The 17,528-nt window shown below is 44.7% G+C and overlaps 2 protein-coding genes across 3 annotated transcripts; one reads left to right on the top strand and one right to left on the bottom strand.

Moving 5' to 3' along the window:
* Positions 1-21: 21 nt before the first annotated feature.
* LOC115058134 (midnolin) lies at positions 22-2,927 on the bottom strand. Of its 2 annotated transcripts, none has more exons than XM_029525447.1 (7): positions 2,560-2,927; positions 2,362-2,449; positions 2,198-2,260; positions 1,472-2,041; positions 1,184-1,289; positions 780-1,019; positions 22-685 (listed from the first exon to the last, which is right to left on the bottom strand). In XM_029525447.1, the coding sequence occupies exons 1-7, from the start codon at positions 2,769-2,771 to the stop codon at positions 483-485; spliced, it is 1,482 nt and encodes a 493-aa protein (XP_029381307.1). In that variant the 5' UTR covers positions 2,772-2,927; the 3' UTR covers positions 22-482. The 2 variants fall into 2 exon arrangements, with proteins under 2 accessions (XP_029381307.1, XP_029381308.1); XM_029525448.1 differs by having other exon boundaries at positions 22-655.
* On the top strand, positions 2,894-17,499 carry cbarpa (CACN subunit beta associated regulatory protein a). The gene is given in 12 exon segments (XM_029524758.1): positions 2,894-2,963; positions 4,471-4,572; positions 6,867-6,982; positions 13,023-13,168; positions 13,340-13,401; positions 13,532-13,694; positions 13,781-13,961; positions 14,083-14,223; positions 15,052-15,250; positions 15,568-15,580; positions 15,664-16,451; positions 16,454-17,499. Coding segments are annotated over 12 exon segments (3,027 nt in total).
* Positions 17,500-17,528: the final 29 nt, after the last annotated feature.

Here is a 17,528-nt window from a genome sequence, read left to right as displayed (position 1 = left end):
GTGTTTACATTGTACTATTGCATAAGTGAAACATCTTCTACACAGATCAAAACAGACAGTTTACATTCAAGACATGTATTGTTAAGGCATTGAATACAGAAACAAACATAGAGTAAAAGGTCTTCTTACCAAACACCTAGACATATAACAAAGAAAATGACAGTTCTTGTGGTAAATGCTACATAATAATTAGTCATATCTGCTAGAAAAGGACTTATTTTCTGTATTTGTCCTACTGTATAGATGAAATAACATGCTCAGTGCAATGATGGCCACAGGAACAAAAGTCCTTGGACTTTTAGGTTTACATTCTTCAGAAATATTCATAGTATAAAAGAGCATCCATCCCAGATCTCTTTCATGACCTTTAGCACATGCCACTGCTATTCCTCAGAGGGGATTCATTCTGGTTTCCATAATGGTTTCTTCTGTTCATCAAGGCCGCTGTTATCACAGTGAGTGGATCTTCTCTGATGAGGAGTCTAAGGACAATGGTGACGATGTTGGTATGGATGAGATGTTTTTGAGAAGTGTGAACTCCTGCGAGTCTGCCTTCGAAGGCGTTGCTGATGCATCAAAAACTGGAGACGCTCTAGCTTACACTGCAAGGTTTGATCCTCCTCTGTGGAGGTTTGGAGGGGGTAAGTCTCCTTGCCTACAGGAAACAGAAAGTTAGATAGGCATTCTACGCAGAAATTAGCATCCTACGAAGGGTGGAATAGGGAAGCAGAAATAGGGAGTTGTTGCTTTTTCTAAAAATAAAATCTGGACAAGCTGACCTGAACCTGTACTTAAGTGCTCAGTCCTCTGGACCACCAGTGGTTTGCCTCTTGCTTTGCTGGGCTCCTCCGCTGGTACTGGGCTGACTGGATGGCTTGGAACAGGGCAGTGCTGACGAAGGGGGGCTGGTGCCCGTTGATGGGACGAGGCAGCTCTGAGGAGATCATTGAGAATCTGGAGGATGATTGCAATACCGCGACGAGGGTGACTGATACTCTGACTTTGAGGAGCTAGAGTCCCTGATGGGAAAAGATGAGAGCAAGTAAAAATAAGAGAAAGGCCAAGACAGAGCATGTGGGTGATTGACAGTTGAACTGTAAACTGAGGGGCCTTTTTTATTATTATTTTTTTTAAGTTGTCGTTCTGAGGTGGACCTGACTGCAGCTCACATAGAGGAACTAACCTGAGAAAGTCCCAGAGAACACGCCTGGAGAGTGGCTCACAAAACTATCAATGACAGCCCCTGGCTGCCTGTACAGTTCTGCAGAAGGTGAAGCATGAATCCTATTCTGAAAAAAGAAGAGGGAAATGTTTTCACCTTCCATTGTGAGGCATAAAAAGGAGTAAAACTATTTCATACACATCATTTTGAACTTTTTATTTAAATTATGTTACTTGTTACTCATAATAACACATAAAGGTGAAAACATGACAGAGCACTTGGGTTTGCTGTAGAATATGTAAGACTAACCTTTTCAAAGGTTGAAGCAGGTACTGGACTTGGGGGTCTAGAACTAGATCCAGTGGAAGCTGCTGAACAGATGGGTGTGGCTGCTTGTGGCAGACAACTGGAACGTGGACGACCAGAGGGCGAAGAAGGGGTGGAAGGAGCAGTGTGTACATGCTGACAGGATAGAGGTAGAGATGCGTGGTGATGGCAGTTTACAGCAGGGGTGGTGGATGAATGGGAGCTGGAAACTGCTGTGCTATAAGAAGTTTTTGGCCTTTGAGGGTCAAGTTGGATTTGGGGTGTAGAGTCAGCAGTGTCCGTGTCTGGGATGGAGATTGGGGAAACAGGAAGTGAGGTAGTGGATCCTGTGGTACTGGTGGAAGACAAGGCCAAGGCAGAGCCAGCATGGTTCACACCTGCAGCCACTGGCAGGCCAGTTTGATGCTCGCTGCTACTCTGGACTGTTCCTTCCCCGTCCTGCTGCAGCTTCTTCGCATCCTGTTCAGACAGCTGGAGCTGCACATACATCGTTTGAGCTCCAATTCCCAGGTTAATGGTCAGAGGTGAGCGCCCAGACAGGAAGTCACTGATCTGCAGGAGAGAAATGCTGTTGTGCTGTTACATGCATGCACAAGTGTATAGTTTGAATCCTACGAGGAGAATATTGTTTCCTCATCTTCACTCGTGCATTTAGCAAGTGTCTACTTTGCAGCACAGAAGTAGTAATTTGGGAAATAAAACTCTCACCTGAATTTCTGTTAAACTTTCCAAAACGTCCATTACAGTCCTTTCAGCTTTGACAGTGGAGCACTGTGGCAGAAAAGGAGCGATGAAGTGTGATTCGACACGAATGGAGACATCAGTACTAGTACAAGACTGTTTCAGTGTGTTTGGTGCTAGGTTGTACTCACCACTAACCCGGCCTCTATGACGGGGACCAGGGTCAGTTTGCTACCATCTGCTACACCTAGGTCCAGCAGTTTTCCCACACTCAGCTGCCTAATTCAGAAATCACATCTCAGTCCCTCATACATACCAGACATGACATCCTAAACGGGCGGAGTAGTTCACTGAAGGGGCCACTATGTGGTGTCTCCACACCAGCTCACCTGTCTTTATGCAGGAGCAGGATTCTGTCGGTTTGTAGTCTCAGTCTCTGGGAGATCCGAGTCCTCAGGCCCTCCACCGTCTCTCCTCGGGGGACAGTGAGCTCCACCGGGCTGCCGGTGGTGGAGGTGATAGCCAAACGCATGGTGTCCTGACCGGCGATGCGTGCAGACCGTGCGGGGCTGAAGCTCCAGAGACCCCGCTGCTGCTCCATCCGGATGCCTGGTTGTAATCCGCCACTGGATTCAGATAGGAAGAGATTTGACGGTTCTTTTCAGTTTAGTATCACTGCTCATTCCTCGGAGGGACGTGATGAGCAGCTCTGGGGGGTTAAAGATGAAGGTCGGAGCAGCTCCAGCACGCCGTTGGCTGCCTCTGGTCGCAGCGGAGATCTACTCCACCGAGCGTAAAACACCCCAACAGTCACGGCGATGGCCCCGCCCCTCTGAACGCACAGCCAATCAGCGACAACAACGAAACCGGTCAACCTGTGCTGTCCAACCGAAACGCGTGCTTCCCTTCGTGGCTCCTCCCTGTTTTGTGCCTCACTGCTCATTCATAAATGATGCAATCTGCACAGCACCAACAACACTTTGTACGGTGTCATAATGTCCAAGTGACAAATTGTAGCTGATTTGAAATGTGATTGTTCCCTCTGTGAAAGGCTTCCCGCAGATAGATAACTAATGTCTACACTAATGACTGACTCATTCTGCCAACACATCAACTTATATTGTCATTGGTGGTCACAACACAATGTTGTTCCACATGTTTTTCTCTGTCATGTCAGCACACAGTCAGCCTGCCAAAGAGAAGCTCCAGGACATTGTGATATTAATAACTAACCCGCCTGCAGGCCTGTTTGTGTGGCCTAAACACTGCATGGCCTACTTTAGACTGTCAAACCTGAACATGCTACCTCTCCAGGAAGCAGAGATACTAGACAGCTCTTCAGTCGAGTCACTATCGAAAAGCTTGGTCTTCTAAAAAGATTTCACGCCTTCTTTGATGACTTTTAGTGAGCTATTCTAAAGGCACGTGCGTGTGAATGTCATGCTGTTTTCATGAAATGGAACTCACTGGACACATCTGTCCAGCACTTGTGTATGCAAATGGAAATCCTAACATAGCATGTAATAACATCCTGTGCATCTTATATTACTGCACATGGAAGCTGTTAAAATTTTTCATTTGAATCAGGATTTGGAAAATTCGATCCTTTTCAAGGTCACAAGGAAGCTGGAGCCTGAAGTCATGGAGCTGGAGGGAAACACCCTGACCAGAGATTCACACATGCACATCTTTGGATGCTGTGAGGCGTCACTGTTCAGTTGGTGGGAGGAGATCATCATAAAAGGAGTCTGCAGTGCCTTTTACATTCTGCAGTCTTTCGCATCCCCTTTCTCTTTAGTATTCGTGTCCTCATGTCCATGGCAGGGTCTGCACCAGCTGCAGCTGTCACATGATAGATGGAGCAGAGGACCAGCTCAGAGTAAAGTGATGTAGGATGCTGGAGAGGGCAGAGAGAAGCAGCTAAGATGTGTCTCCTCACGCCGGCTAAAAATAGCTGCACCAACTACACCCCCGCTATCCAGTCTGCGTCATCCCACTCCCATATCACCTTCCTCTCTTCCTCACCTCACCCCCACACTCCTCTCCACACAAATAGTGTTTGTCTCATCTGGTCTTTTTTCTGACTAAAAACAATCAGCCTGTGCAGTCAGAGCAAAAAACACATATTCATTTCTCCTTCCCTGTTCTGTTTCACTACATTATTTTCATCTATGTTTGTGCTCACACTCATCATAGATATGTACTCTAGAAATACCCTAGAGAGCATTTCAGAGCTTGACTTCTCTGGAATTCAAAAGGAATTCCACTCTGATCTCTTCTTGGTCTTCTCTCCTTTTAAGAGGAAGGACCTGATGGTGGTCCTTCCCTCCCTGAGCCTCCCCCGCACTCCCTCACCCACAACATTTCCAAGGCAGCGTGTTACTGGTGTTTCTCTCAGACTGGTGAGAAGGGAGGAGTTGCTGCTTTACATTCCTCAGGCTGTGCTGAGAACAATTCCACAGGATGTCCTGCTCTCTGGAGCAGGCACAGACGCAGCTCTGACGTCAACCATCCAGCAACACACACACACACATTCATGTACACACTGCGTTCCTACTCTCCTCCACATTCCTCCCGCCCCTACACGGCCTCTCCTGGCATCATTTCCCCGATGTTTCAACGCCCCTGGTATGTTACACCTTGGAGTAGCTGGAATTTGAATGTTAAAAACAGTTGAAGGTGAAGTAATTGTCCTGAATATTTGCACAAGAATACCACTAATGGACTGAGATGAAATCATCCTTGAGTTTTCAGGAAATACACACACAAAGACGGCTCTTCGCGTATATGCATCAGATTGTATTCCTGACTGGAATGAAAATACCAATCAATCTCTAGATTTCTGAATCTCTGAATGCACACGTCTGCATTATTTGTTTGTTGTAAAGAACACAAGAACCCAAGATGTTATTTAATTATTGATTATTTATATTTATCGGGACAAGCATGCAAGTTTCTCCATATATAAACACAGACATTGCAGCAGGAGTTTTCTAAGGTTTCATGAAGTCACTGAACACTTATTTATTCTTTAAGGCCTTTATAAATAAGTTTCGCAAATGTCATGGAAATATTCACTAACATTTTAAGACTATTGAAGCTCTTTTAGAAAGTGTCATTGTTGAGCTATTATAGGAAAATTTAGGAAACTTAAAATAAAGTTAAATTATTTTTAACTTAAATAAAGGTTAGGAAATAACCCATAATTCCCCTTCCGTTGGATTCCTAGGTCACCAGTACTCAATGGTTTTGTTCTGACAGCTTTTCTTTCTCAGCAGTTTATGGTTGTGATGATTGGTATCTGGGTAGATGTTGCTAAATGACATGTTTGTGAGTGAGTTGACAGACTTTATTATTTTCTGGTATTTGTTCAACTGTTTAACTGTGTATCAGCATTATCATTTGAGCAAATGTAAATATGATTTTTGCAGGATTGTAGGAGTTTTGAAAAGACATTACCATAATTTAGATAATCAAACAGGACCCAAGTCTTGGAAAAACATAAGCTTTGTCTGTGTCTCAGATGCTTAAGAACTCTCTTAAGTACACTGGAAACAAACCAGAGAACTCAAAGGGTCCTAAAAATGAACTGGAACATGAACTGTGAGGACATGGAGGTAATATGGGACATGGTTACACTCCTGAACTTACAGCCTCACTTCTTGAGCCATTAAACTGTGACACCTCCATTCTCCTGCAGACTTTATAATGCTGGGTAGCTCCTGCGAGTTAATATTTGTAGGTCATTTTGGTTTGGCTGTCAGGATGATCAAATCCCTGCTCATGTTACGTCTGTCACTCCACCTCTTCTTTGAGTCTGTTTGCTGAGTGTTCATGGGAAAACATTTGTGTGGCAACAAGAAACAGGATGTTTACCTGTTTAGTTTTCATACATACCACGAGGCCTGCTGCAGCTTCACTGCTGAGGTATTTTCTATTTGTGCAGAGCCGTCATTTTCCCCACCACAGAGACGTGCACACTGCAGAAGGTCTGATTGGGAAAAGATTTAATGCTCCTGAGAGGTGGGCCATGTTGGTCATTTTAGCAGAATGTCTGAATGCAATTACTGAGCCTTCAATATCTGTGCAAACAAAGATTAACAACGGCCCAAAGATGAAACAAAGCCACATTCACAGAGTAAACACAACGGAGTGAGCAGCTGTTAAAACAGTGCTTGTTGATGTAATTCAAAGTTTTCATCATTTTCAAGAGATGTTTTGATTCTGTTTGGGGACGAACTTGTTAGAAGTTTCTTGTGGTTTGACATTGGCCTTGATGGAGGAGTGAGTGTCCATCCAGTTAGAAACGACATAACGAGTGAATAACTTTACTCATGTCTGCCATTTCCATCGAATTAACTACAGTAAAAATTTGTTTTTACCCAGCTCCACGTGCGACTCTTACAAAGGTCAGGACCGGATCTGACTTGAAAAACAAAAACAAAAAATGTAACATGACCTTCCATCTTAACTACATGAAAGCTACAGTGCAACGCTGTCACCAAGTGGTGAAAGAGACCTCACAAACGTCTCCAGCATCGGTCTGTCTTCGTGCATCTTGTCTGGCACCGAGGAAACAATAAAAAAAAAAACACCGAGCTGAGAATATTCGACCACCGATTCCCAATCCGATAATCGATGTTTTTTCTGTCACCCTCCCCACCCCACCCCCCCCTGCGCCATTCATGAGCTGCAGCTGTGAATGAGGACGGGATTTCTCCTCCATTTCGCATCACCACCATCTTCGTCGTCACCCTCTCCGGTGTGGGTCACGTGGTGCGTCGGCAGCGGGCGGTGGGCGTGTCTAATCGCGTGTGGTTTCATTCATAACTACGGTCTTCTTTTGAAGCGAGGCGTTAAAGTATGCAGACGGGCCGGGCTGCCTGCGCGCCGCCGACGGGATCCACAGCCGGGTGAGTCCGCATCACATCAGGACCACGGGCTCACAACCTAATGTGCTACTATTGTGTTATGTAAGATGTGGGGATAGGTGACAGAGGTAAATGGCAGCATCTGATTTAGTGAGACATGTTTGGTGCCCCCCCCCCCCCGCCGCATGAAGACTCAGGCTTCTGCGTGACTTTGTGGTGATTTATCCCCTGCAGGCTGAGAGCAGGCGACGCAGAGATGTGGGACAGCCCTGATCCGCGGCTTTTCGCAGGAGAGCAGAAGAAGAAGACGATGAAGAAGATGATGATGATGATGCTCAGGGTGCCGCTGCTTAGAGCCGCCGGCTGCGACGGGTCGCTGTAGTCAGTCTGCACAGAGCGGAGGGAAGCTGCTCCAACACCGCCCGCACTGACCGTAAGATACAGCACATCTGGATCACATCAGCATCCAGCCACACTCAGGGCTTATGTCTCCGTAAACCCCGGGAGAGTCAGGCAGGGAGCTGGATCTGTCCATCTGTCTGCGTCTTCTGTGGGAGATGATGGGAGGACGTAACGTGTCATCAGACCCTGGGAACGAAAGGCTGCGTGCTCATGCTCTCTCTCTCTCTCTCTCTCTCACACACTCACACACACACACACACACACACACACACACACACACACACACTTCGGATTTCTATTTTTTTTCACCCAGTCAGGGTCAGTATTTTGACTTCTTCCCCTTACGGGTTAAGAAATGTAGTCAAATGATGGCGAAGTTCATTTGTTTGCTCATTAGGATCAACAACAACAACATCGGCAAATTGTTAAAAGAGAACAGTAGAATTTTTTAAAATTAATTATTGGTTTGAATAACTTACATTTGTAATGAATAAATAATAACGATTTAAAACTGTCATTTATATATAATAGTAAATATAGCAAACATTTTATACTTACCAAAAAGGCACTTTATGGTGATTATAGAAAAATAATACTGCATCATGTAGGCTGCACTTTTTAATTTTTCTTTTTTTTAATCGTTCTATTTTCTCTGTGTTTACGTACCATGAGTATAGGTCACACATTCAGAAAAACATTCAGACCCAAAGCTGGGTGTTTTTATGGCTGCACAATTTCCTCATTTTATAATTTCTGATACAGACTTCTCATAACATAAGGTTAAGTCCTGTGTGAGTTTGAACAATATTTGGCTTTATTTTGCACGAGCAGGCCATTAACACAGCCCATAGTGAGTATACATAAAGTACATGCACGAACTCAGTGTTGCCATGTTTAACTCCCCTCGTTGCTGTAACACGGATCAGTTCAACAAATCAAAGTCGAGATTCATTTTCCAGAGGGGGGAGAAAACAACCCCAAAACAATATAGAAGTAGCTTAGAATGTCAATAGATTGTTGAGAGTATCTTTTAGTTAGGATTATTCCACAGTGTCATTTTTAAATAGAAGGAATAGCAGAGCATGAGTAGCAGATCTGCTCTGAAATAGACAGTCGTCATTTTGTAATGTTAATCAAACAAAAGCTGAAAAAGACTAAAATCTGATTTTTCATTCGATTCACAGTATGGATTAATTAATCTGCTGCATGGTGTTAGACAGAAAAACTCCCTTCACACACACACACAAGATAAAATGACCTGCTGACACTGATCATGTGTGAATCCAAACTGAAAATATCTGAACAAGGATTTGTTCTGTGTTGTGTGTTAATGTGTACAAATGTGTGTTTGTGCATCTCTGTTGTCAGAATGTTCTCGATGTTCAGCGCCTTGTCCTCATCAGTTACCTTAAGCTCTTTAGATATTACATAATGTATGACTCTCACATGGTGAGGGAATGTGTGGTAGTGTTAGCAGCATGTGTAAGGAGTATGGCCACGGACTGATGTTACACAAGCCGGACTCTGTGCAAATAACCATGTATTATCAGAGCTTCCATTTGCTCCATCTCTTTACACTGACGACACATTAAAAAAAGGAATGGTCATTTTACAGAGATTAGACTGTGGTCAGTCTGAGCTGGCTGAACTGGGAGTGCGTTAAAAGGGTTTCTTGGTAATTGATCATTTTCAGGGTAAATCGGTAAATCTCCAGACACATTGGAGAACATACAGCAATGCTTTCCATTATTTTGGTATGTTTAAGGGGGTGTTACACCAGTTTTAGACTAGCAGATCAACTCACATCGTGTGAGGATTATGCTCAGGGTGTTGGATCAAAGTGGGATTTTTTTTTTCTGTGATTTTGAAGGTAATTAACTAAACTCTCAGAAAAAGAATACCTCAGTGAATTCATCCGGTGATAATTTTTTACCTGGGATTGGACAAGATTGCAACAGTTTCAAGCATTTTCGTTGCTTAAATGGTAACATTTAGAGATGGCGACTTTAAAGAACATCAGAATAATCACTCATTTGTCTGAAACTGTAAAAAATAAATTCACTGTTCACAAATGGTCTTCCTCTGGTAAAAGGTTTATATGGATGAGCTGTGAGGAACCCTCATGCTTTCACAGTGAATTTGATGATTTGCAGTGCATATGTGAGGAGGTTACCAAGTCGTGTGATAATAAGGATGAAAATACACTCAAACACACACAAGACATTTACAAGGAAAGGAATGATGATTTTCTGTACTTGTTATTTTTAACAAACACAATGTAAGATCAAGACCAACTATTAGTTGTGTGTCCCTTAATGCTTAATTTTCAAAGATGTATCTGCACAGTTTTTTTATATAACTCAAAGAAGGACAAATTAGCTATTTCCTATTTTCAACTGTATATTGATGCAAATTTTGTGTTCTCATGAGTCGGCCTGCTTGCAGCAGCAGGACTGTGTGTTCTCATCGACTGAAAAAAACAAACAAAAAAAAAAAAAAAAACTAAAACAAAACTGCAGAGCCTATCTTCAGTGTATTGAAAGAAAATGTCAGATTGTCCAGTTCTGTAATTCACAGTTGTGTTTTTGCTTTAGAAAGAGCAGCTCTGTCTGACGTTTTTAACTTCCTTCATCTTCCGCAGGGTTCACTCACCCTGACCTGGACCATGAGCAATGATTTGCCTGTTCTGACAAGTCTGACTGAGAACTCCACTGTGAGTACTTCAGCGTCCACCCCTCCCACTCCATCAGACGCCATTGACACATACTGTCCACACCTTTGCATTGGCTCTGGTCTGTTGACTTTTGAGCCCTTCAAAACAACAGTCGGTGTGTACAAAAGAGCAGCTGAGTGAACACCATGATGTTCCAATAGCTGGTTTATATCACAGGTGGAGCAGTGGTGCAGGAGAGGCTGAGCTGTATCCAGAGATCTGACTTAAAACCGCTGCTGTGTGTGTGCTCCTGGCTCTGTGTGCCGACGGCCTCTGGAGGGGAGCAGGGCATCAGAGCCAGCAGCAGTGATTACCTGACAGTTGAAGCTATCTGTGCAAAGAGAGAATTGACTGTTGTTTGCATCTACCGAGTGTGTTACAAACATGGCTTGAAGACAGAATTCGCTGCTCCAACTGATTGATTGTGTTGTTGTTCCTGTTTGGCTGAGCTTATAAAAATGCAAGATTTCATTTAGCAGGTACTCCGAAAAATTGTGCGTGTGTGTATGTGTTGTACACATCCATGCAACTTTGGGCGTATCAAGGTGTGAGTGTTGTTATGATGTTGTGTTAGTCTCACACAGACATGCACAGATTCAAACATAGTATCTTATATCCCCCAATAGGATTCAGCTGTATGTAGGCCACACTGCTTCTCATGAATGTAGAAACGTACTTTATATAGAAGTGACGTGGGGCTCATTTATCGCTGCGTTCTGGCCTGAAGTGGGTTTGAGGTTGAATGAAAATGGACTCTTACACACACACTCGTCATCTTGTTCTGGTTTTATAAGCAGAAACACAACAGCTCCTTCTGTTCAGCGACACCGTCTCCTCCCCGTAGAGACTGGCTGCTGTTAGATTGAGCCTGGGATTGAAGCTGAAAGAGACTGATCGATGCTTTGTATTACCGAGGTACCTTTACAGTGAGAGCAGAGTCATCATAAAATCAGCTGCTTTTGCTCTTTCTCACACACATCTTCTGTTTTTCAATGTACCTCCACCTCTCCTATTTTTAGACCTAATTTCCATTTCCCTATGTACGCATGTTACAGCTGGAAAAGATAGAATTTATTCAACGACTGAAACAAAATTAAATGGTATCTATAATGGAAAAAAAAAAAAAACAACCTTTTTCTTTTTATTTTAAATCAAAATGTCATTATTCTGGTTTCAGTTTTTCTTTGTCTGAAGCCACAATCTTTTTATTTCAAAAACTGGGGGTTTGGACAATTTTTCAAACAAAAGAAGGCGCTTAAAGATAGATTATTATAAACTAAAAAAACACACAAACAAACAAACCGATTTGATATACAAAATGATGAATTGGAAAAAATTATATGCAGATTCATTGATGATAATCATCAGATTCACTGTGTACATACATCTACTCAGCAGCTGGTTTTGGATATTTTTGCTGCTCCTGTTAGGGTCATCATCATCTACATGGCGCTCTGTGATCCTAGAGGAGCTCTTCCACGCCACAATTTTCCTCCAAACCACTATGGCGACCTTTGTCATTTTCATAAATAACTATGAAAGTTACATTTGCAGAGCCGAATTATTTTCAACATCTTATCACCATTTTAAGCTTGTATGGGAAGAAGAGCTAGGAAGGTCTGGTCTGGGGATTGTTCATGTGTGTCTGCATCCTCCTCCACATCCTCCTCCCATTTCCATTTTTAGCCTGTGGAGGCCTCATTTCCTCCTCATTGAGAAGCGCAGCGAAATTGAATTAAGGGTCTCGCTGACGTTTCGATTAGCATCCCCAGGCTCACTCAGCCAAAACCGAGAGTAATAATCAGAGACCAGAGGAGAGCAGTTGCTTTGTTTCTGTGTGTTTCTGTTTTAGCAGACAACAGATATATATGAGTGTGTATGCTCATGGATAAGAATCATTGTGAGGAGTAAATTTAAGTTTTCAGTCTTTCAGTCTTAATTCCATTCCTTATTATATATTAAAGTGTTTGGATGACAGCATTGTGGGACAAGGACATTCCTTATTGCTGCAAAACCCAAAGGGAAAAGAACCAATTACTGTCCCAACAAAACATGACAACAGATATATGAGCTTGTATCTTATTGTTCCATAAGAGAATGAGTTTTCAGCTATGAGTTATGAGTGATGGCTGCTGAACTCAAGCAGAAGTTAAAAAAGATGTTGTGCAAATCAAACAGTGACGGTGCCGACCAGGGTTTTTAGTAAGGTGGCTGATATTTGTAAATGTGTGATTTTGAAATTTAGCTCTCGTCACAAGGAAAAACTACTTTGATGTTGTGTCTCATGATGCAAAGGGGAGTTACAAAAGGGAAACACTGGCTCAACTGTATGTGTGGGTGGAGTTCATGGAGTTCATTTTGTCCATTCAATTGAAATGGATCTGGGCCTGCACCCTGAACATTTAGATTAAAGTATACAAGCACAAATTAATATTAGGGTCACATGTCATGAACAGCACTGTTATCACTGATACCTGGGAGGGTTAGGGTGCCCAAATACATATTTTTACCAGTGACTTCATGGAACAATTTCCCATTAGTTAGTTCAATATAGAAAATATGGAACGTTTCGCCAGAGATCAGTTTTAACATTCACCATATATAAAAAGAACATGTTTGCTTCAGTTTGCTTCAAAAACTGTTTTAGACCCAAATATTTTCTTTCCCGTACTACAACTACTACAGCAAATAAGAGCAGCTCAGTGAAAAACAAGAGTCAACTCATCTGATTAAGAGAAGGCCAAATCCTGCTGTTGCTAACATGTTGGTAATGGCTTTATGAAGGGAGAAGTAATAGTCCAGTGTCAGTGATTGATTAAGTGTAATTCTGGGGTCCTAACCTCTTTTCCTGCTTGCACCTTGTCAGGATGTTCCCGTATCGACGGGCCAGGTGGAGAACTATGTGCTGCTGTTGGTACTACTGAGTGTTTTTGCTGGGGGGACGCTGGTGCTGCTCTCCCTGCTGCTCCTCTTCTGTCACCGCTGCTGCATGGGGGGACGGCGCTACTCCAGGTGTGTGTTTCGTGTGCAGGCCTGGTCTGTCTGCAAACACACAGGGATTAGCGAAATCAACAGGATTATCACAGCACTGGATTAAAACTTTTCTGGTTATGAAACTGAAAACTGTGGCGTGACAAGGAATTTTTGTGTCTGTGACGGTCAAAAGTAATTTTCTTCTTTCAGAGCCAGCGATGACCCGGAGAAGACAAACACCACTTATGCTGAGGAATCTCAGCCCACCCTAGGTCAGAGCTGTGTTTTTTTTTTTGTTGTTTTTTCTTTGTCATATACGATTTATAAATATTCTGATCGGCTGTCGTCACTAACTCCATTGTTTCTCTCCTTCGGCTTTTCCTCGTCATTTCTGCCACTCAGAGATCACCATTCGTCTGGACGAGTCAGATGCTCTCTCTGCTTCAAGCTGTCATGATGGAGAGTCAGAACGATTTGTCTCCACGGGATCTACCGGGCGCAGGGTCTCCTTCAATGAGTCTGCACTTTATGAGCAGGAGAAGACAACTCAGAACAAAGGACGCAGGTGCAGTTTTTCTGCTCCGAACACAAACTATCAGCAGCTTATTTGGTTGAGCTGTTTGATAATTAAAGAAGTTTCCTTGTCTTCAGATACACTCTGACTGAAGGAGACTTCCACCACTTGAAAAAGGCCCGACTGACCCACCTTCACCTGCCACCGGCCCCCTGTGACCTGAAGATCCTCACCATCATGGAGTGTGACTCAGCAGAGAGCAGCACTGTTAACATCAATGAGACAGCAGCTCCAAAACTGCCCCTCTCCATCTACCAGGTGAAATGTACCACTGTGATTGAATCATTGCAGCAGATTTTAATTTGGCTTTCATGGAAACACACAAGAGAAAATCAGTATTGTTTTTTCATCTCTATAATGTGTTGTTTTGTCTTTCCAGCCCACTGAGAGAGTCCCTGACTGGATGGGACAGAGCCTCAGTGGAGGTCTGCCTGGAGACCCGCATCATTCCGTCGTCCTGGACCAAGGACCCAGACAGGCGTCATCCGCCGTGAAAACACAGCACACACGGTCCCAAACAGTGAGTTCCTCCGTCTCAAACTCTTCATTCCATTCATTACACGGTGACAGGAGCTAATCCCAGCTGATACTGGGTGAGGGCAGGATACATCCAGTGCTGACATATAGACAACCACTCACGCCCACGTTAAAGGGTTTGGGTAATTTTAGAGTTTAGATTCTTTGAACTGTGGCAGAAAGCCAGAACACCCAGCGGGAACAGTGAACTCAGAATGTGTTGCCATTCTAACCCATGAAACAAAGATATGTGGAAATTTTCCAAATGTGTTTACAGATATATATATAAAACCTTCAATTTCTGCTTGAAACAACATTTTTTGCTTGATTAACCAGAGAACATTCCAGTAAAGATGAATAGCTTCTCAAAATACTGTGCACTTGACACAGATTGGTTCTTGAGTGAGGGCTGACTGACATGTGTCACTCAGAAACAGAGCTGTGAAAATCAGCCGCCACAGGCTCACTGCAGCTCAGAGACAATATGACAGACTGTTGTCGCCCAAGGTCTTTGCCTCTGTCTGTCACAATCAAATCAAATTTATTTATAAAGTGCCAAATCATAACAAAGTTACATCAAAGCACTTTAGACATGGAACGGATCCAGACCAAACTCTTGATGTTGTTAGAGAGACCCAACAGATCCCTCCAAGAGCAAGAACTTGGGGACAGTGGCAAGGAAAAACTTCCTTTAAGAGGCAGAAACCTCGGGCAGAACCGGGCTCGGGGGGGGGGGGCATCTGCCTCGACTGCGTCCTCTCTTAAATGTCTCATCACCTCTCTCCTCTCTCTTTATCTCGCTTCATCTCTGCCTTCACATCTCTTTTGTCAGATGGAGGCTATCGGGGATAGGGGAGACGTTGAAAGTGAAATGGGAATGAGAGGAGAGCTGACTCAAGCTCCAGGCCAGACTTCAGTTCTACATTTCCTCTCTAAACTGCGGCGCCACGCCAGTCTGGAGGGGGCAGGGCCTTACTTCAAGAGGTGGAAGTTTGACAGCAGTCACCGGGCGGCCAGTCTGGATGCTAAAGGTTTGGATAAATGTCATAAATGGACAAGTATGCTGTGATTTGTTGAAAATGAACAGCCTCTGAATAGAACGGTGAACATGACATGTTAAAGAACATTAAGTAGACAGCAATGTTTTCATATAAATTATTACCAGGATCGCCCAAGAGAAGGCCCTTCCAGAGACAGAGAGCAGCAAGTGAAACCACTGATCACATTGATGACGACTCCTTAAATCTCCAAGATGAGTCTTTTCCACACACTCCCATCCTGACCAGTGGCCTTCAGTCCCTCTCTGCAGAGTCTTTATCTCACCCTGTGACTGCACCCACATCCTCAGCCTTCCTCAGCAGGTATATCCCCACCCACAGTCCTGTGACTTGCTACGCAATATTCCCAGAATTACCAATGAACTGACTGTTTTCGATCTGTGCAGACTCGAACTGGAGGCCATGGTGAACATAAATGGCGCTAGTGGCTCGAGGAAAGAGGAACCCTGTTTGCCAACAGATGACTCACACACCCAGAGGCAAGAGGAGGCCACAACCAATGGATCAGGAGAAGAAATACAATTCAATGCAGGTGTAAGATTAAGTGAAGTGGGAAATGCGCTTGACTCAACCGAAGACTTTTCTGGGGCACAGCGAAAGTCAGCCAGCCAGGGAAGGCTTGAAGCTGTGTCAAGGAAAGCTGAAGACACGAAGACAGAGGGCGTTACTGCAGATGTGAGAAAAAAGAATGAGGCAGAAGTAGATGAAGGAGAGGATGTGGTGTTAGGGGCTGAGGCCAGAGGGAGGGCAGACTCAGGCTCGTCTCTTTCCTCAATCATTCGACAGGAGAGCTCAGAGGCTCCCCCGTCCCTCTACAGAGACATTTGGAGCTTGCGAGCCTCCCTGGAGCAATATGCCTCCTCCGACCAGAGCAGCACAGACCGCGAGTCTATCCGCAGTGACGCTGACAGCGTGTCGTCCTTTGGTGCTGCGGGAGCTCGTTCTGGGCTGGACAGCTGCCTGTCCCAAGATCTTGATGACGAGCCTGAGGGAGACGGGGAGGTGGAGCGGTTGGAGGGTGAGATCAGAGGGGCGTCTGGTGGGGACAGTGAGAGTGGAAGTGGTGGAGGAGAGAATGAGGCAGGTACTCGAAAGCTTCTCCAAATGGACAGTGGCTACGCCTCCATTGAAGCACCATCCAGGGCGCCTGAAGAAATGCGGCTTTTGGGACACTTGGGGCCCCAAAAGGGAAGACAGCATCTGAGAGAAGGTTGTTCTTTACCAGCTCTGGGAGGAGCGGTTCAGTGTGTGAGAGCATTGAAGCAAAGATGTTCGAGGAGGAGCTGGAGGATGAGATGGCGGACAACGCAGACACAGAGGAGAAGCTGAAAGAGAGATCTCTTACGCTTCAGGAACCATATCAACTTCTGAAACCCCTTCAACCTCAGAAACTTCCAGAATCCCAACCACTGATGAAGCCAATCGCTCAGCCCTCTAGTCATCACCGGCCTCGGCTCCGTCGCCGCGACTACAGCATTGATGAAAAGACAGATGCTCTCTTCAACGAGTTCCTCCGTCATGACCCCCGGTTTGACCAGCAGGACTCTCCGGCGCGCTCCAGGCACCGGTCTAGAGTTCATCTTCGGAAGCAGTGGCAGAGACACAAGCAGTACAGTGACCCAGGGACAAGCACTGGGGGCAGATACTCACCGTCTTTAGAGAGGCAGAGGTTTACCCCTCTGAGAAGGGGTGACAGTGCTGGTTACCCTCTGGACACCAAATACCACAGCACCCTCTCACGCATCGCAAGCGCGGCCGACGAAGAAGCCAGTGAGGTGGCAGCTTGCGAGGAGGCGGCAAAAGAGAGCACAGAGAACAAAGACCAATCAAAGGAAGGAGGTGCTGGAGAGGCCAATGAAAGTGCAGCCAACAAAACACATGAAGGCACAGATGCAAAAAAAAGTAGCTCTAGTTATGCAGGCTTAGGTGGGGGAAGCAATGGCTGCCAACACTCTACAAACAAAGACACAGAAAGCACACCCAGCCAGTCTTCGACCACTGTAACTGCTCAGATCAGCCACATGGATCCAAGAGTGAACAACAGAAACAACAACAGCAGCCAAGCTATCCTAACTGAGGACAGCCTGTCGGACAAACTGGTGTCATCAGTGGAAGAGAGGCTCTACGGCGATCTGCGCAGCGCAGAGAAGCTCAGCCAGGGAGGATCCGAGCGTGTGCTCACCGTGTGTCACACGGCATTGCCCGGCTTCAGTCCCATATAACATGTTTACGCCTCATTAACACAGTGTGA

This window comes from Echeneis naucrates, chromosome 17, assembly GCF_900963305.1.
Source record: "Echeneis naucrates chromosome 17, fEcheNa1.1, whole genome shotgun sequence".
NCBI lineage: Eukaryota > Metazoa > Chordata > Actinopteri > Carangiformes > Echeneidae > Echeneis > Echeneis naucrates.
Note: the sequence above shows the minus strand (reverse complement) of the source record. Positions and strands in the feature narration are given on the sequence as shown.

Coding starts and splice junctions, on each gene's coding strand:
- LOC115058134 (XM_029525447.1), bottom strand. CDS start 2,771: ATGGAGCAGCAGCGGGGTCTCTGGAGCTTCAGCCCCGCACGGTCTGCA. Junction 1,290..1,471: donor CTGCTTCAACCTTTGAAAAG/GTTAGTCTTACA, acceptor TTCTTTTTTCAG/AATAGGATTCATGCTTCACC. Junction 1,020..1,183: donor GTTCTCTGGGACTTTCTCAG/GTTAGTTCCTCT, acceptor TTTTCCCATCAG/GGACTCTAGCTCCTCAAAGT.